General features: G+C 58.0%; 2 protein-coding genes and 1 non-coding gene across 13 annotated transcripts in view; 1 reads left to right on the top strand and 2 right to left on the bottom strand.

Moving 5' to 3' along the window:
• HECTD4 (HECT domain E3 ubiquitin protein ligase 4) overlaps nucleotides 1–3,676 on the top strand; it is a 74,789-nt gene extending 71,113 nt beyond the window's left edge. For all 10 annotated transcript variants that reach the window (XM_044440654.1, XM_044440653.1, XM_044440648.1 and 7 more), the window contains 2 exons: nucleotides 65–287; nucleotides 760–3,676. In XM_044440654.1, the coding sequence (XP_044296589.1) occupies nucleotides 65–287; nucleotides 760–896 (360 nt within the window). In that variant the 3' untranslated portion in view covers nucleotides 897–3,676. The remainder of the gene's footprint in view (nucleotides 1–64; nucleotides 288–759) is intronic.
• Nucleotides 3,677–4,384: 708 nt separating this feature from the next.
• Nucleotides 4,385–12,763, bottom strand: TRAFD1 (TRAF-type zinc finger domain containing 1). 2 transcript variants are annotated; one of them, XM_044440843.1, is made up of 12 exons: nucleotides 12,544–12,758; nucleotides 11,847–11,916; nucleotides 10,696–10,831; nucleotides 10,461–10,514; nucleotides 9,213–9,615; nucleotides 8,260–8,517; nucleotides 7,792–7,859; nucleotides 7,110–7,340; nucleotides 6,875–7,010; nucleotides 6,150–6,474; nucleotides 5,773–5,830; nucleotides 4,385–5,086 (listed from the first exon to the last, which is right to left on the bottom strand). In XM_044440843.1, exons 2-12 carry the CDS (start codon nucleotides 11,894–11,896, stop codon nucleotides 5,042–5,044), a joined length of 1,764 nt encoding a protein of 587 aa, XP_044296778.1. In that variant the 5' UTR covers nucleotides 11,897–11,916; nucleotides 12,544–12,758; the 3' UTR covers nucleotides 4,385–5,041. The 2 variants fall into 2 exon arrangements, with proteins under 2 accessions (XP_044296778.1, XP_044296777.1); XM_044440842.1 differs by lacking the exon at nucleotides 5,773–5,830 and having other exon boundaries at nucleotides 12,544–12,763.
• A 1,312-nt stretch (nucleotides 12,764–14,075) lies between these two features.
• LOC123028767 lies at nucleotides 14,076–14,239 on the bottom strand. Its single transcript, XR_006415758.1, has one exon. It is a non-coding gene; the product is annotated as a U1 spliceosomal RNA (small nuclear RNA).
• Between the last annotated feature and the right edge of the window lie 4,291 nt (nucleotides 14,240–18,530).

The raw sequence follows: 18,530 nt of genomic DNA, 5'->3' as shown, positions 1-18,530 counted from the left end.
AGCGCATGAGCACACGTGCTGTAATGGGCCCCCCTCTCCCCCCCCCGTCTTCTCCCGTGACCAGGCCCACACCATGTACCAGGTGGGACTGATGGAGACTGACCCCCACATCGAGTTTTTCTGGGGGGCGCTGGAGATGTTCACCCAGGAGGAGCTCTGCAAGTTCATCAAGTTTGCCTGCAACCAGGAGCGCATCCCCTTCACCTGCCCCTGCAAGGACGGCGGGCCAGACACGGCCCACGTCCCGCCCTACCCCATGAAGATGGCCCCCCCGGACGGCACTGCAGGTAACCTGGCCCCTGCGCTCCGGAAGGCCCGGGGCAGGAGCAGTGTCGCTTGCTCCAGGGAGGAAGGGGCACTGGGCACTTGCCCGACCAAAGGTGGGCGGGGGGGCACGGAGGAGACCCTTGTGCCAGAACATGGTAACATGTATGGGTGGCTTTTCGGGCATCCTGGGGGTTTTCAACACAGTTTTAAAAAATGGTGCGTCTGTTCTCTCAGGCGTGTCTGTTCAGGTACTCCCAATTCACTGTCCCCGGCCTGTTTTGGGTGGTTTTGGGAAGGCTTTTGTTTCTGGCAGTTGTGGACCAGCTGCTTTGATCTCGAATCATCAGGGGCCCTTTGAAAGGGGAGCCCGCCTGGCTCCGGACAACAAAGGATCCACAAAAGAGGATTAAGAATTGCGTCCCAAAGGCCGAAGGACTTTGACGAAACCAGAGAGCAGAATAAGTCTCTCTCCTTTCCTGTGGTTCTTCACAGGTTCTCCGGACTCACGTTATATCCGTGTTGAGACCTGCATGTTCATGATCAAACTCCCACAGTATTCTTCCTTGGAGATAATGTTGGAAAAGCTCCGGTATGCCATCCACTACCGTGAGGACCCTCTCAGCGGCTGAGCCACCCCACGTGAAGGCAAGGTACAGGCGCTCTGAGGAGGCCCTCTGGGGCAGCCCTTGCTCAGCTGAGTGTCTCCCAGGGTCACCAAGGCAAGAGCTGTTCCTCCAAGCCTTTGCTTCTTCAACCGAGAGGACCTTCTGTTGCTTACTTGTAGACTCATGTGGTGGATGGGTTGTCTTTGCTGCCTTGTCTGTGAGGTATTTATAGGGTGAATTGAGTACACAGAGTGACATTCACAAACCTCAAGATCCTTACGTTTCTTTCACCTTAGAAGAGTGCTAATCGCAGGAATTTAATAATGAGGTTTTCAAGGAGGTGTTCTTCCCACTGACATTTCGGTGCGCAAAAAAGAGAGAAAGAAATGGGGCAGCTGTGCATCTCCCGGGGCCATACAGTCAGCATCCTGTAACTGCTAACACCATGCCCACCTCCAGGGGCATGTGCTGGCAGCTCTCAGTTTGGTCAGGGAAGGGGTCGGAGTGAGAACACACAGCTTTGTTGACAAAGAACCAGATCGGTTCATGGTTCCCAAGAGGCCGAGTGCAACGAGATGCGTGTTTTGGGTTTCTGTCATACTGCAAGAACTCATCTTCCTTTGAACCTGCCCAGTGAATTGGCTTAAACTAAAACAAACCTGCCTTTCAGGCCTCCATAGTAGAAACACTGCCAGGTTTTTATACCCAGAAATGAGCAGAGGTTTCTGTTAAAATGTCGCATCCAAGGGAGGAACAGAAGGGAGGAAAGGTGAAAACTGCCTGATTTCTGAGAGGACATTTTACTTTTCCTCCTAAAATAAAACTCCAGGCAGAATCCACTTGACCTTCCTCTTCTGTAGCTTCCTTCTGTTCCAGGTTGGCTTTGCTGGGAATTGTGGGAAAGCTTCCCCCTGCCATCAAAGGAAAGCTACAGAAAAGCCACGGTGGGTGGACTGTTCTGGGTGCATTGTGAGATGCACCCCGCCTCAGAAAGGCAGGCCCCGCACACGCCGCTTCCCCCCGGCCCACGCAAGGTGAGGCAAGCATCGACTGTGGTGCTGGAGTAGGCAGCTTGGGGTGGTCCTCCAACCCCCGACTCTTGAAAGGGCCTCTGGGGGCCCTGCTTGGCTTGGTGCTACCTGTGAGTTTAAGTGCCGGCGCTTATTTCCAAGCTTGGTCTTTGCACTGCAGAAATCTCACGTGCATCTCTACCAGCTGGAATCGAAGGCTGCTGGGAGAGAAGATTCCAATAGTTTTGCTTGTCTGTAGCAATGGAAGAGCTGTATTTATTGTACATTACTGTGAATACTGGTAATTAATTGGGCGCATGAAGTGTGGATGGAGTTTGAGGGAATGAGTGAGAAGATGCATACAAGTGTTTTTAGAGTTAGCTGTCGGCGCGTGAAGAGTCCAATTTCCATTGTCAGGGGAGAAGACAAACACACCTGCTGAGGCACCACTTCTAACTTCCGCATCTTGCCCATCTCCTGGCCAAAGTGGGCAGGATGCATTCCGGCTGAAGACACATGTTGTGCAGCGAGTTTACAAGCACCCGAAGGAAAGAATCCAGGTGGAATAAGGGGCATTACCTGACTTGGTTCCATTCACAAAGGACATTCAGGGCTGCGCCAAGTGGACAGCCGGGCTTCCCCGAGACGGGCCGTTGCTCCCTTGAAGCACTGGGTTCCTCTTCAGGGGACCCCTCGTTCAAATACCTCACAGGCCTTTCCGTTGCCACATTGCCAGCTGCAAAATAGAAGAGGAAGCCGTCGGCCCGCTGCTCCTGCTCCCTCCTTGACAATGTAGGGGCACTGGAACGATGCACACCTGGCCCAGAACACGTGTGTGCTGTAATGTGACTTGGTGTATATTTATTCCAATTATTTATGGTTGCATTTAAGAAAACAAGTTGTCCTCCATGGTGTTTACACCCCGCCCAGTGCAAACGGAGCTGCTTGACGGGAGCATTTTGTGTCCAGAGCGTATGCCCTTCACCGGCACGGTGGGTTCCTTTGGAAGAGCAGGCAGGGACAAGCTGAAAGGCGCTGCTGCCAGGCGAGCAAGCTGGGCACGCCGTGTCTTCCTCCGTCTGGAGCCAGCGTCTGGCCACTGAATGCACGAATGAAAAGGAATTCAGCTCAGCAAAGGACACGGACTGGAGGCGACTGAACCGCAGCTCCCGTTGAGCGTCCAGGTTGGTATGGCTTGCGCACTCTTGTTTAAGTGCTTTTGGTTGGGTAGCGAGCATCCAGGCCAAAGGAAATTCTTCCTGCTTGCACATGCTCCTTAATACTTGGCCTGGAAACAGAGAACCTCCTGCAACTTCCAAGCTTTATTCACCTGCTGAAGTGAGAACTACATGAGATGAAGACCCGTGGGCGGCCTGCTCGCTTTGGGATAGGTTTGATGCACTGTCCTTTTTAATTTGTATTTACTTACAGCAAACGTGTAAATATTTTGTACAAAAGGAAAAAGTGAGCCAGGCGCAGCCATTCCTCTTGTGCAGGGGCACTCAGAGTTTCTACTGCCCAAGGGAGAGCAGCTGCGGAGCTGACAAAAGTGTGTTTTATTTGCCATTATTTTGTTAATTTATTATCTGCTTTTCACATCTCAGTTCTACCACAAAGGTCCCTCCTTAGCACTGTTCTCCCTTCTCAACTGTATCAGGAAATGCAGCCTTAGCTTCCCTCTGTAAACCCACCATAGTGCTTTGCTCTTGGAAATAACACTGCAAAGTCGGTTGCCACTTGTTTTTAAGACCTTTGGCTTTTCTTGTATTTAATAAATGCTTACTTTTGGTGGAAGTGTCCTTAAAACGGTTTTGTTCTTCTTACGATCTTGGTAACTGGGGATGAAGGTGTCAGTCAGAGACTTTGCCCCTCTTGTCTGTTGACAAGCATTGCACAGGAAGAAACGTGTGCTTCTAGGACACTTTAAAGGGCCGACCAGGAGCCCCCTTGGAGCTCCAGGCAGGAGAAGCTACAGCAACTTCCCCATTTCTCTCCTGCAAGGCTAGAAGAAACAGACTTGGAAGTTGGGGGCCTTTTTGACCTGCAGTTCCTGCAACGGAACATGGTAGGAATGACCTGCTGTCTTTTTGGAATAAGTCCCTGTTCCAGCAGTGCCTCCCTCGACTCAAGAGACCGTCTCTTCTGCCGCAGGGAGGAGCGAATCTTTCCAGCACTGCAGTACACAGTGGATCGTGCAGTCTGGGAACTCTTCGCCGCGGAGTCACTAGCAGACGATGTCTTCTAGAGGGCAACCCGGACTTGGGGAAAGCATCTTCCACCAGTGCTCAGGGAGGACTCTAACCCGACCCCCCTTCCAGTCTGTTTCGAGTACAAGGCAGCAGTTACGGACCTGAGCGGAGTCTGTCGTAAGGCTCAGGCAAACCTCACGCCTGCTATGAACAGAGCGGCTGGCTGAGACAGCCGCCAACACGCTGGGCTGCAGCCACAAACGGCAAAGGGGCAACACAACACTACTTTCCCACAAACAAGACTCCAGACTGGTAACTTACAAAGTTTTATTACAAGAATTTTAAAACAAACAGGCTCCGGTCCAGAACGATCAGCACAGAGAAAAAACAACAGAAGCCTGTCACAATTTAGGTCATTTAACTGGGCACTTCCGGTATTCAAGATCATGTTATTTACACACAGACACAGCCATGGCGTATTATGGCTTTTTGCACACCTGACTGAGGACATGAGCCGATTCCCAAGTGCAGGGAGAAGAATTACTGCCTGCAGCAAAAGCCCAAGACGTCAGGAGCACGCATCCCCACAAGGCCCGCGGGCTGAGCCAGCAACGCAGCTGTGAATGCCTCCACGGTGCGTGCCCAGGGGTGCGCACAGCGGCTCTCCACAGGAACGCAAGGCCAAGCCCCCTCACACACAACACGCAGAAGACTCCAAATGGGAGCTACAGGTAGACAAGCAGGCTCATCCCCACCCCAGAGCAGAAGCACACTTGCACATCCCAAGAAGCAGTCCTCAAGTGGGAGCCACGGGGCTCCTAGGGCCGACTTTCGGCAGAGTTACGTCTACGCTGCTGTTAGCTCCACCGACAATAATCACTGCCACATTGAAACAAGCTGCACAGACAAGGCCTTGCTCTGGAAAAAGTGCCGGAAAAGGCAATCCACCAGAAGGGCCCAAGAAACTTCCCTACTCATTGTCGGGATAATTCGATTCGGCGCACCAGGGTTTGGCCTGTAAAACAGAAAGTAAAGGCAGAGTCCAGTCAGCACAAGGGCAAGAGGGCAACACAACTCCAGATAAACCCATCAGCGGATCCTTCCTGGGTTCGGAAGCCCTGCAGCATGGCTCAGTTTTGCCTCACTAGGATTTGATGTCAACTTGAGAGAGAACTCAGCTTGCCTTTTTTAAAAAAACAAGATGGTACCAGCACTCATATTTTCAAAGATGTGACTGAAAATGGGAGGAGCGAGTTCAGTGCTTGGACAGAGAGGCAGGAGGCTGGGCTTCAGTATGCTAGTTCTCATAGTCTGAAGAAGTGAACTTTAGAAAAACCATCCAAAACAGCAACGCTACTGAGACTCCAAAAGCTTTAATCAATTGAAAGTTTCAATATTTTTGCTTAGTTTTAAGAACTTGAAGTATAGCGGACAACACGATTTTCGTTAGAACAGCTGCTGACCATTTGAAAACCAAAATAGTTTTCTTCAAAAATATTGTTCTCATCAAACGCTCATGTAAATATTGATTTAAAAGAAATCAATCCCTTCGGGATCTCCTTTGAACAAGCGACAGCCCTAATAACCTGTAAAATAAGAGATTAGGTTCTGGTGGTGGCGCTGAATGTGGGCTTCTTGTGTGCCGAATTTTTGCCTGCCCACAGGGTCCTGCCTTGGAAGAAGGCCACCTGCTGCGCCTACCTTGGTGCTGCTGCCATGTGCGGCCCTCGCCAGACTTCTGCCTCCTTCATTCATCAGGCTGTGGAGCAAAGAGAGGCTGGACTTGACTACAGCAACTTGAAACAAACGGTGTTTCAGTCATAAGTAGCTTTATCAATGCTTTTCAAAGGGGTTTCTGCTCTGCCTTTCAGGGCACGGCCCTCCCAGCCAGACACCTACGTTTTGCATGCGCGTGTACCTCTCAGCTAAATTTACCAAACACTCAGCAGATTAAAGAACGGCACCAAAACGAATGAAAAGGGCCAGATTTGCCTCTTGAAGCAAGGAAGGAAAAAACCCACACGTCAGAATGTGAGGCAAGCCACAACAAAGTGCCGGCTGTGGGCCGAGGACACTACCTGGGCCGAGTTGGGATGGTCCCTGGGAAGCTTGGCTCATAGATGCTCGGAGGAAAGCTGGGGGCCGAGGCCCTGGGAGCCTGGGGGCCGGCTGCACGGTCATCCTGGCCCCGGCTTGGTAGTCTCCCACAGCCACCACCCAGGTCCTTGGAGTTCTGTGCCCTGGAGGGACCGGTGTGGTTCTCCCGCAGGTTGTTAGGAGAGGTCAGCTGGATGCGCCTGACAGCCACCTGAGTGGCCCGGGGGCAGCTCCCCTGGACCAGCTGGGGAGCTCCGGGAGAGTTCTGCGGGCTGAGCTCCTCGAGATACTGAGGGGAGACTTCACCTGAGGAGGAGGCAGGAAATCAGGAACCACAGTGCAAAAGAACCGCTGCAAGTACAGAGCAACCCTGCGGAGACCATCTGCAAAGCGGTTTCCGACGGTGCCTGTCCCTGAGAGCCGGACCAGCCCGACTGCTGTGCAAGAGCCAGCAGGTGGCCCCAGCCTCCATGGGCGCCTCACCTGGGAGAGCTTACGCACCTGTTGTGTTGGCTGCAGGTGAGGGTCCTCAGGAGCAGCAGCAGCCCCCAGAGAGGCAAGCGACGGGGGCCTGCCCAGGCCCACCGCCTCCTCAGGAGGCCAGCCAGGCACAGGCCCTCCACTCCTCCCGGAGTTGCCCGCTCTGAGCAGCCACTGGCCTTTGGCTGCTCTGAGCCGCTTGCCCGGCCAAAGGGTGGGGCCATACCTTGATGGCGCAGGCGCCTCCGCGGCGGATCTGGCGACTCGGCCCGCTCTGTGGCCGGCCGAGCCTGAGCCCCTTCGCGCAGCGGGGCTCCTCCTGCAGAGGGGGTGGCGGTGGCGGGACGCAGGTCGCACTGATCCTGGGGCAAGAAAGGGCAGCGTTTCCTGGGAGCCTTCCCCAGAAGCGCAAGCCAGTCTCCCCACCACGCTGCCCCGCATGGAGCGGCAGCTCGCCATACCTGGTGGTGGAAGAGGATCTCCTCCTCGAGCTGGACGCCGCAGAACTCGCAGGGGAGCATGAGGCAGCCGCAGGACTCCGGCTGGAGTGGGCGCCTCTCGCTGCCACCCTCAGGGGACTGGCTGCGGCCCTTCTGCAGCTGCTCCCACAGGGCCCAGAGGCGCTCAGACTGCGGGATGAAGGCGCTGCTCTTGCTGAAGGAGGCCAGCGCGCTGCTCGGGCTGCAGCCGGTCTGTCGTGCAGAGAGGAACGGGAGGCTGCCGTCACGCCCTCCTCCTCAGCGGAAGGAAGAACTGGCGGCGCTCAGCCAGCCCTCAGACCGGGGCTGGACCAGCTCCCTGGAAGAGAGGCAACGGGCTCCCGCCCCCTTTCAGCATGCAGCGTGTCACCGCCAGCGTCTTTAACCCAACATCCTATGTACCTTTCAGATGCATGACCTTTCTGGCCCCACGGAGGGACGGCAGCTCCTCTGGGGCTGCGCGTGTGTGCGCCCACCCACAGCCGGGGCAGGAAGGCTCAGCCTCACCCCGTCCCAGCAAGTCTGGCCGGGGTTCCTCCTACATACTGGTCTGCTTCTGTAAGCCTGCTTCTCAGGCCTGCCAGCGCCTCTCGTTCCCGAGTGGGCCCGTTTTAGGCCCATTCCCCCATCTCCCACCCCTGGAAAAATCCTCATGGTATCAGACCTGATGAAGAATCAGCTCTCCCTCGGGAAACAGCTCTTCGCAGAATTCACACGGCAGCAGGATCTCAGCTGCAAGACAAGGCGAGACAAGCTCACACCCCTCGCCACCGGGCTCGCCAGCCTGCCTGCTCTTTGGGACTCTTTGGGACCCCACCGAGTCGCAGACCAGCGTCAAGGCCTGGCACAGCCGTGCTGGCTCTCCTTGCAGCAGGGCGCAGATCGCGGTTCCTGCCACTCTGGGGCCAAGCACAGCAAGGTGCAGAGCCGATCCGATCGAAGCAGCAGCACACAACCCTTCCGGCCCCTGGATCGTGCCCGAGCTCCCTCAACTCCAGCAGCCCGAGCACAGGCAGCCCTCACGGAGGCCAGAATCTGGGTGAACAGTGCGCCATCAGCTCCTGCAGAGCTCCCTGAATGCCTGCAAAGATTCCGTGGCCAGTCCGTCAAGCCAAGACAAAGGTCCTCTCACCTGGGGACCTTTCTGAAACATCCGGAGGCATCGGCAAATCCTGAGAGAAGATGCTGGAGCCACGCGCCACCTCCACGTTCTCCGCCGGCCTTGTCCTGGGAGGCAAGATGCTCGTCCACAAGTCCCTCGGGTCCTCTATGCCTCTGGGTTCGCAAGAGCTATGCTCATGCTGCAAGCTCAGAGCCAGCAGGTAGTCCAAGTTGTAATCGTCCGGCTCTCCTCCGAAGGGCGGGGGAGTGGTCAGCTTCCCCAGGTGGGCTTTGAGGACAAAACACAACCCCACGTTAGCAGCGAGTGTGGTGCGGTGCTGTGAGCCTTCCCATCGTCGCTGTGCACCCTCCAGTTGCAAGCTGAGCAGCAGCAACACAAACCGGGCACCGGCCGGGCTTTCCGGAGTTTGTGCAAAGTCCCCCTTGCAGGACCTCGGGGAAGGCAGCGACCCGCCGAGCTGGGGCGAGCGGCCCCATGGCAGCACACCAGCGCTCTGGGACACGTGTCGGGAGCGCTGAGGCAGCTACGTGCGCAACCGCAGGGAGCATCAGGCCGTCAGGGCTGGCCCACCTCCCCAGCAGCAGCAGCAGGATGTGCTCACCTGGGGAGGGGGTGGAGGCAGGCCCCCCGGCAGCCTGTCCACACCCTTAGAGGGCTCCATTTAAGGGGGCAAACCTCACCACCCCACAGAGCAGCAGGCGGCAAAGGCAGGTGCTGCCTTCAGAAAGACCACGCCTGCCCAGGAGGACTGGAGCCGCCAGGGCTCCGAGCAGCCAGCCCTGCCACGTCCCTCGCACCCCCGGCCAGAGCAGGCAATATTCTTCAGCTATTCTGCTACACCTGTGTGGTCACATGGCACAGAAATCTCAGAAATAAAGCACCCTCATGGGAGAACGTTATATGGAACAGCAAGTTATCGTGTCTGCTCAAGATGTGGGTTAACTCTTGTTTGATGCCATTACCTCGATCCTGTTCGTGCGGCAAGACAACACCCCTCCTGCCGAGCTCTCTGGGGAGCTGGTCGCCTGAGAGATAATTGTAAAGTCTACTTTCTGGAATCCTGCTCACTCTCGGCAGGGAACCCACAGCGACGTCGGGATGGACGTTGTTGCGGCTCGTCGGCACGGTACGGAAAATCGCCTTGGAGTTCAAGCAGGACTTGGCCTGGGGGTCTCTCACTTCCTCTGCCTGCTTCGCACAGTCCTCCGGGTGCCGCTTCAGGTCCCGCAGCATCACGTTGCGGCCGCACCTGCCGCAGCGCTCAGTCCGTGCCCCGCAGTAGTCCTCGTGCTCCTGCAGCTTGCTGAAGGCCAGCTCGATCTCACAGTGCTGGCAGGTCACAGGCCGCAGGGGACACTCCGAGGCCTGCAAGAAGCCAGCGTGCCCGTGAGAAGACCGGGCACCGAGCAGCCTCGTGCAAGAACTTAACAAGGGGCCATTCCTCTTGGAGCGAAAAGCCAGCTGTGGAAGCGAGTCTGGGAAGCAACCATTTTGCTCTACTCACAAAAGCCCACAAAGCAGCTTGGCTCTCGGTGAGGATTCCGGTGCTTGTTTACACAAGCCACTTAGGCACACTCCACCAGTGGCGCAAGAGTGCTGCGTGAGCACAGCTCACCAGGCGTGGCCCACGAAGAAAGGGGAACTGCTCGCCCGCCGACTTCCCCCCGTGGCGGCAGCCTGAAGCGCGTTCGCCTCATCCTCAGGGCCTGCTGCTTCTGTGACTCAGCGGGTGCGCCAGCTGCACACGCAGTCCGACACAGAGGGTGCAAGGCGGCGCCCCTGCCCAGCAGCAGCAAAGCCCGTCCCTGCCCTGCCGACGCAGCTCCTGGAGAGCGAGCGGGGCAAGGAAGAGCCTGCAGGCAGGAGCCCCAGTCTGGTCCCTGCCCCTCCCGGCGGGCCTGAGGAAGGCCCCCGTCTGCGGCTGGGAGGGCTCCTGCCAGCCAGTGCAGGGCTGAGGAAGGCCGCCTGGTGCCCCCCAGGTGTCTGGGACACAACCCCCATAAGGTCAGAGCACTGGCCACCTTTCGGGTTTGTGGGGAGCTGGGCTCCACTGTGCCACCCAGCCACACGGCCTGGGACAGCTCTCTCTGTTCCCCTCAGAGTAGGCGGGCAGGCGCTCCGACGTGCTATCGCAGTGTCTGGACAAGTGGCCCCACACCAGCCCGAAGCCACCCCCGGGGGGCACGAGACCGGCCAAGAAGCATACTAACCATGTGCCCCTGCAACAGTCCCCTTTCCATCTTCCTGCTGCACTTGCAGGTAACCTGGATTGAAACACACCGCAGAGCAGAGCGAGTTAGTGGCTCCTGGGCGGGCATGACGTGCCACAGCGCCCCCCCCCCCACATGCGGCCCCGCAGGGGTGTTGGCCGAGGAACGGCAGGAGTTGCGCTCCAGCACGCCTGGAGACGAGGCCGGCGGGAGGGCAGGGGGCGCTGCTGCTCACCTGCTCGTGCACCAGCTGCAGGTGGCTTCTCATCTCCGATTTCGGGAAAGGCTCCATGCAGACCGGACACATCCGAATGTTCCGGCTGCAGTGAATTTCATGGATGGCGGCATTTGCCACAGGAATATCCTTTTTGCTGCAAGAGAAAGCGGGCATGCAGGCCAGGCGTGACGGAAGCACGCACGCGGGGCCCGCAGCTGAGACTTGGAAGAGACTTCTGGGGAGGAGGCGCGTGGAAATGGACAGGAGCGTTGCAAAGTCTGCCCTTTGCTTCTGTAACCCTCCTATGACGCTGCCTCCCGGACTGCACAGACTCGGAGGTTCTTTCCCGCAACGGGACTGGCACTCGAGCTGCTTCGGCAGGTACGAGCACATCCTCCTCGCACGCAGCCCGGTCAAATCCAAGCCGCCCACCCTGCAGGCATGCTGGCAAGCACACCGTTGGTGCGAATGAACCACCGAGCAGAAGCCTCAGGCACGTGAGGAGCCTAACCTCGCAGAGGAGCAAAGCACTCCCACTGCGGGGGTCGGGCTCCCCCCTGCCCCCCAGCCACTGTCCCTGAGCAGCAAGCCCGGGCCCATCCCCAGGCCCACCCACTGGCTGCTGCTCCGGCTTGGCTCCCGGTTGCTCTCCCATCACAGCACGGGAAGGCTCGGTGCTTTCGAGAACGGGCACGTTGCTCGGGGGGCTTTGCTCAAAACAGCAGCCTAAGGCAGCCACGGGAGGCAAGCCTAACATTTCTTGTCTGTGGAGACCTTGGCTGTAAAGCTCGACGGGGCCACCCAACCCAAGCGCTGTGGCTCAGGGCCTCGAGGACGCCTCGACAGCTGAACTTCTCCGGGTTGATCCCGGGCATCTCCAGGGAAGGCTATGAAAGAGCCGTGCCTGAACGTGGGAAAGCCACGGGTACACTGGAAAGCCAGTGGAGAGAGAACTGAGCCGGGCGGCCCAGAGACAGCAGCGTCCTAGTTAAAGCCGATCCTTCCGCGACAGCCTTGAGGACCAGAAACATGTCGAGCAGCCGGTGGTTCATCGGCAGAGCCCGTTCCGCTTGGGCCGCCACCTACGGCCTGGGAAGAAGGCCGGACGGAGCCCCGCACGGCAGCGTCTCCGGGAAGGGGCGCCCGCGGCGGGTCCGAGCGGCGCTTACCAGTTGCTGCACGGACGGGTGTCGCGCTCCTCTTCCGCCACCGCGGCCATCGCGTCCGGCGTCCGGCGGCCTAGGCGGGGGGGGGGGGGGGAGGGACGGTGGTCACTTTCCCTTTCGCTTCCCGGCCGCCGCGGCCCGGCCCGCCTCGCCTCGCGCCTGCCGACGGTCCCCTCCCCCGTGCCCGGCCGCCGACGGAGGACGGCAGCGGGCAGGCGCGGCCCCCGCTCGCTCGCTCGCTCACCCGCTCACCGTCCGCGCTGCGCGCTGCCCGCCCTCGGCTCGGCCCCGGCGAGAGCGACTGCGAGGCTCCGCGGCGCCCGGCGCCTCCTGCCCGCCCCGCCCGCGCCCCGCCTCGCGACGCGGTTGGCCAGCGCCGCCCGCCGTTGGCGGCGGCCCCGTCAGGCGCGCCCTCGCCCATTGGCCCGGCGCTCTGCGGCGCCGCAGCAGAGACACCGCCCCGCCCCCCGCGGCCCGCCCCGCGCGGCGAGCGGCGCCCCTGCGCATGGGAAGAGCGCCTGGCACGGGCTCCGCGTCGCGCGGTCCCGCTGTGCCGAGCCATTTTTGGCAATGCAGCAGCCGCAAGAACGTGGAAAACAAAACCAGCCGAGCCTTGTGGTACCTGAAGGTCGAACGCGTTTATTCGGCTAGTTAGCTGCCCTGAAGCCACGGCAAGGGGATGGCAGACAAACGTGCCTACCTCAGGCTGGCACAGAATTAATGGATAGCCCTGGAGACCCATTCAGGGCATCCACATCGATCCTCCATCTACTCGGGCACTGCCAGCAGGAGACCTGCTACTTCCGTGCGTTGTCCTGGGGGCGCCTGTCTGACCACGGCAGGAAGCGCTGGATGGGACAGAAGTCCCTGGATCTGCCCCTCTTTGGGGCTCTTCTCTCCGTGTTTACATGTGCGAAAGTGAAGCAAAGCAGTGCGAATCCAGATTGTGATGGGACCGGCAGCTGCATGGAGTAGGGAGAAGGTGCTGTTCAAACACATCAAGGCAGCCCACCAACAAAATGGGCCTTTACCAGTCGTTCCATGAGCAAGTAAACCACCATGAAATTTCTAATGAATGACGGTATAGAAAAACTTTAAATAAATAAATGAAAATAAGTATCGAGGACACTGAGAAGGAATAACTCCCTGGGGGAGGCAATCATGCAGGCAGAGGAAAAAGAAGACGGAAGACCAAGTCCGAGATGGACGGGCTCCACCAAGGAAGCCGCTGCCCTGAACTTGCAAGACGCTTTGGGGGCTTTTCCTTCATGGGGTCGCCGTAAGTCGGAGACCAGCCAGCAGCACATAGTCCCAGCAGCAACCGATCCCCTGGCCTCATTTGGGAAAGCTGCAAGGATGAGGTCACGGGGCAGTAAGGAAAGCTGGCTCACTCTGCAGAAAATCCAGTATATTTTCGTTACGAGGCGAGATGTCGCATTTCATCAACGAGTCATACATTGAACTATGTTTTCCACACACCAGCCTTTTCATCTTCCCTTCAGGATTCTTTGAGCACCTTGGAGAGGGGTAAACTGGTTCACAGAAATGTACGCAGCTGGAGAAATTACCTGTGTCCCTTCCTCACAGCAGGTCCCCCCATCTTGGGCTCTGAGCCTGCAGTGTGTCTGTTGCCCTTACCTCCCGCACACCCGTGGGCTGTGACGGTAGCGCTGCGAGTGAATGCGGGGTTATTTTCCAGTCTTCCAAAGCTTTGCTGTGGCCGGGAAGCAGAGGCAGCCAGCCATTCCCCGCCACATCCCTCTAACACGGAGGTTTTCCCCCCCACCTCCTTCCCTCCCGCTGGCATTGCTCATATCCAAACACTTTCCTGCTTGGCTCATGGCTCACTTTGACCTGGCGAACGTGCTCTCGGCATGGCAAGACTAGCAGAACGCCAAAAGGGCCCGGCCGACTCATCCATCCCTTCCAGGAAACGCTGACGGCATCTAATACTCACATTATAGCATTATAATATACTCATACTATAAGATAGTAATATGACATTATTTTTCCAAACAAAAATACAGAGACACCAACTCTATCCATATCTGTAACAGCAAAGAACAAGGGAAAGACATCAGACTGTTTAGAATATGCAAATACCAAGAGAACCCAGTGCAAATGAGACATGAATCCAGGCAATGAAAACTAGAAAATGAGGTGTCAAAATTGTAAAACGAACACGCACAACACAAGCAAACAAAATCTCATCTGCTTTTGGAACCGAAAGGCCAGGGGAAAGCGCGAACGCAGTCCCCCACTACCACAAATTATGCAGTCGAGTTTCCCGCATTTGGGGAAATCGCAGGGGTCAGCACACCCGGAGTGCAATGGATGAGCCTCACCCTGGGAAAACCTCCTTCGTGATCAAGGTGTCTCCCCTGCCAGGTAAGTATGAGTTGCGGGCGCCACCGCGCCGCCTGCCCCTCGCCGGCCCTGCCCTCCAGCACACGGCGGCCCCCCGCCAGCGCCCCCGCCGCCCCGGCCCGGCCCGGCGCCGCGCTGCCCCGTGCGCCCCCACCTACCGCGCGCCCCGGGAGCCCCCGCCCACACCCCGCTCTCGCTCCCACAGTGCTCCCACAGTGCTCCGGTGCGCGCATTTGCATGCGTGCCGTGCGTCACTGCCCGGCTCGGCCTTCCATTGGGCGGGCGGGCGGAGCGCGGCGCTTCCTGCGCTCCTCCCAGCGCCCTCCCGGCCGCCGGAGAAGCCACTGCGCGCCCGGCACTCTCACGTGCACAGAAGTAGAAGGGCGCCATTGCTGCCTCTGGGACCCTCTGTCGCTGTCGACGCAACTGTTGTGCCAAAGTAGCTGCTCACGGAATCCCTGGGCTGAAAGAAGCCCCTGAAGACACTCATCCAGGGACCGACACGGAGTTCATCTTTCTCCTGTATCAGCCCTTCCTCCCCAGTTCTCTTGTTGTCGGATCTGCTGTCAGCTTCTAACCTGTCACCCCTGAGCCAAGAAGCTTGTGCTAACATAGCACGACTGCAACATGAAAGCCTTTCTCCTCCAGATTTGCCAAAACCCGCCTGCTCCTCCCTGACCGGTCAGCCTTTACACACGCACACACCACCTTGGACTTTGATTTGTTCTCCTGCAGCCTGGACTCTGCCGTGGATTTCCCCAGGGGTTTAGCTTGAGGTAGTAACCGGGGCTGTCTGAAAACTGCTAAATGTGCACAAGATGGACGTAAAGCCCTTCCTGTCTTTAAAGCAGTAGCAGCCGGGGAAGACGTCAGCAAAGCTGCCGTTGGCCACAGACAGGAAACTGGCCTTGCTCTGGCTCATTTCCCCTCAGCAGCCAACAGCCACCTGGGTGTCATAATTAGGATTAGGGTATGAAGCACGGAGGAATGGGGAGAACTCGGCCCTGGCCATTCAAACATGGGCACACAAATTCACGGGTGCTTTCTGAGACGGAAAGCAATCGTGGAAGTTTCGAGGTTGGAATTTCAGCTTAACAGGCACCTTGACCGTGCCCCTCGTGGGTCACATGTTCCCTCCATTCACTCTGCCTCCGCTTCCCCTTGCTTTGTCCATTGGCTCCCGCACGACAAACGCGGTCATTCACTGGAATTATTTCTTTCCCTGCTTTTCAAACACGTTTTCCAGATTGCTTTAGATTTAAGCTTCTTGGGGCAGAGGCTTCTCCTCTCGTGTTCTCTGAAGCACGTGCGCATCGGTGGCATCGTATAAGCAAGAACTGGGAGACTTCTATTTGTCACTAACGTTGAGTTCCAGCTAAAGGCCTGAGCAAGAAGGACGAGGGGAATTGTTTCAGTCTTGATCAGAATCTGTTCACCATGCGCAGCAAGGTTTCCCTCTGGTGACCCTGCCGTCATCAGTGCTCTGTAAGAACCGCCAGGCGGGATCCGCCCAAAGAGCCACGTGGTCCCGCATTCTGGACACAGTGACAACCCGGCGGCCTGGAGGACACTCCCAAGTGGCACAGGACTGCATGGCCAGCCGGGGCTTTTCCTGGCTGAACAGGCCTGCGAGTGCGCCCTTGACATTTCTCCACAAGAACCAGAGTGACACGTCCCGTCTGAGCTCCGGGCAGAGCAGCCAGTCCTTTGTGGCTGCAGGAAGGAAGCGAACAGCTCACCTGCCCTCTCCTCTCTGTGTGGCGCTGAATCAAGCCAGAACACTTCTCTGCCTGTGCTGCGAGTGGAGTGTTTCTCGAAGGCACGCTGTGGGAGCGGGAAGGGATGCTGCCGCGGCTGAAACTCCAAGGCGCTCACCCTGGAAAAGGCAGGGGCAGGTTCAGTTAGCCCCGCGCTGGCACCCTTTGCCCCAACTGGAAAACTCAGCACAGAATTCCTGGAGCCACGTTCCACCAGGGAGAAGGAAAAAGCAGCCGTTTATCGCTGCGTGTCAAGGGCACCAAAGTGCCCATTCGGAATCAGCCTCTAGTGTCCAGCGCTCTGCTCACCTGGCCACCAACCCCCGCCCATGCGCAGCCCACCAGCACCTGCCCCCCACATGGGCACACTGCCCCTGACCCCCGGAGACTGCCTTTAGCCACCCGGACTGGTAATGATGGTCTGTGCAGGAGCTGCCACTCCCTGGCTGGGCACTAGGCATGCGTGCCAACTTGTCTGGTTTATCAGGCATAACACTGCAGACTAAATGTGTGTGTGTGTGTGTGTGTGTGTGTGTGTGTGTGTGGACATTAAAAACAGAACATGAACCACCTTATCCCATCCGGATCCACGGACCCATAACTGAGCTGGAGTTAAGCCTCCTTCCTGCTCAGCTGCTCCTGCAGCTCCAAAGAGGCTCGGATTACTGAGCTGCTTCCTCACAAAAAGGCCACCTCCCATTTTCCTTGCGCTTCTTTCCTCAAGAAAACATCACCCTTCTTCTACAAGACCTGAAAGATACTCTCTCCAAATTGAAAATGATGAAAAGAGCAGATAGCAAGAAATCCCCCGTGCTGGAGCTCGGGTTCTCCGGATGGAAGATGGGTCGAGGCGATTCCTCACGCTCGCCAGGAGTCCCACATTTCACACAGGAAGCAGGCAGACGGGGAAGGGTCCCGAGGAGGGCGGCGGAGGCAGCCCGGGATGTGGAAAGCAAGCGCTGCCAGGAGAACAGGGTAAGTTCATATTTTTTTTGAACTATAGTTTGCCCCACCAACAGTCTGAGCGCCCCTGCTGAAGAGGGACCACTCTCTACGAATCCCCAAAGGGCCCTCGCACAGAACAGGGGAAAGACTTGTTCCCCGTTGCCCAGCGGACGGGGCTGGGTCTAATGTGTTTCAGTTTCACCAAGGGGAGAGGTGGGTTTCTCCTGAACATGAGGCAAAACCTTCCCAGTGTAGTCCCGAGCCATGAAACCAGTTCCCGCAACAGATTCTCCCATGCTGGAAGTTGTCAAGCGAAGGCGAGATGCTGCTGCATCGAGCCTGAAATGGGAACGGGATGGATCCAGCTCTTTGGTTCTAAAACAATGTCTAATTCACCTCTGGAATTCACCGTCACAAGTGCCAGGATGGATCTGAAGCTTGCAGACTGCAAACCTTTAAAGCAGTAATTCACAAAAGCTGCAGGAGCCTTCCAAGCAACGTAGCTGACTGGTATGCCGTGTCCCTTTCTTCCCATTTCTGTCTCACGAAAAAGAACACGCTGGCTCATGCATTCCTTTCCCCCATCCTCTGGCAGAAGTGTAAAATCAGAAATGTTGGCTTCTGGTTTTGATTAAGCACCGTGTGCCATTTTCTCCAAACTGTGGTGCATCTTAATTGTATTTGGTTTGTCTGGAAGAAGCCCACTGCAAAACACTGGCTATAAAGCTGGCTCGTTTCAACAGAGTGTGGTTAAAATAACGCATGGCCTGAGTTCAAATCCCTCCCCGCTGGAGTGAAGCTCCCTGCATGACCCTGGGTCTTTCCCTCAGCATAACCTACCTCACACGGCTGTTGGAAGGATAAAAGCGCCCATGTGCCAGTCGCAGTTCCTTGCAAAAGGGCTACGATAACAGCAGAGGCCTGTGTTAGAGCGGGCGGCTGGGGGCCCTAGGAGAAGCCGCGCGTCGGGACCATCATGATGGCAGCTACTGGCATGAGTGTCCCGGGACGGGACGGGACGGCCGGCACAGGCAGAGCCAGCGGGGCTGCTACCAGTCTGAGGCCCGGAGGCCCGGGGTCAAATCCAGCCGCGGCCTCAGAGGCGCTGGGGTGCCTCGGCCACGTCGCTCTCCTTTCGTTTCTCAGCCCAGCCCGCCTGCCAGGGCTGTTGTGCGAGGAGCAGCGGGGCTGGAGCCCGCCATGCTCTGGCAGACCTTGAACACGGGCGGGCAGCCGCCCACAGAACTCCGCAGGTGGGGCACGGGGAGCAGCGCACCGCCCATGTTCCCCAGCAACTGACGGACGTCCGGTCCGGGAGGCCGCGCTCAGCCACCGGGGCTCCCGGTGCGATCGCGGCTGCGCCCGGGGCCCCGCTCGGGTCACGCGGCACTCCCGCGGGGGCCGGGGCCGGGGCCGGCCCGGCCTACCTCGCAGGGCTGTCGCGGTGAGGATGGCGCGGAGGAGGCCCTCCCGCGCCCACCGGACCCTTGCGAGGGGACGCAGGCGTGCCGGCGCCGCGGCCCTCGCTCAGGCCAGCCGCCCCGCCGGCCTCGCCCCGCGTCTCGGCGCGCCCTGCCGCTGGGCCACCGCTCCCGACCCGGCACAGGGGCCGCGCTGG

This window comes from Varanus komodoensis, unplaced genomic scaffold (assembly GCF_004798865.1).
Source record: "Varanus komodoensis strain SLA01 unplaced genomic scaffold, ASM479886v1 scaffold38, whole genome shotgun sequence".
In the NCBI taxonomy this organism is placed as follows: Eukaryota; Metazoa; Chordata; class Lepidosauria; order Squamata; family Varanidae; genus Varanus; species Varanus komodoensis.
Note: the sequence above shows the minus strand (reverse complement) of the source record. Positions and strands in the feature narration are given on the sequence as shown.

Coding starts and splice junctions, on each gene's coding strand:
- TRAFD1 (XM_044440842.1), bottom strand. CDS start 11,896: ATGGCCGCGGTGGCGGAAGAGGAGCGCGACACCCGTCCGTGCAGCAAC. Junction 10,832..11,846: donor ACCCGTCCGTGCAGCAACTG/GTAAGCGCCGCT, acceptor TTTCTCTTGCAG/CAAAAAGGATATTCCTGTGG. Junction 7,341..7,791: donor GAGAGCTGATTCTTCATCAG/GTCTGATACCAT, acceptor TCTGCACGACAG/ACCGGCTGCAGCCCGAGCAG.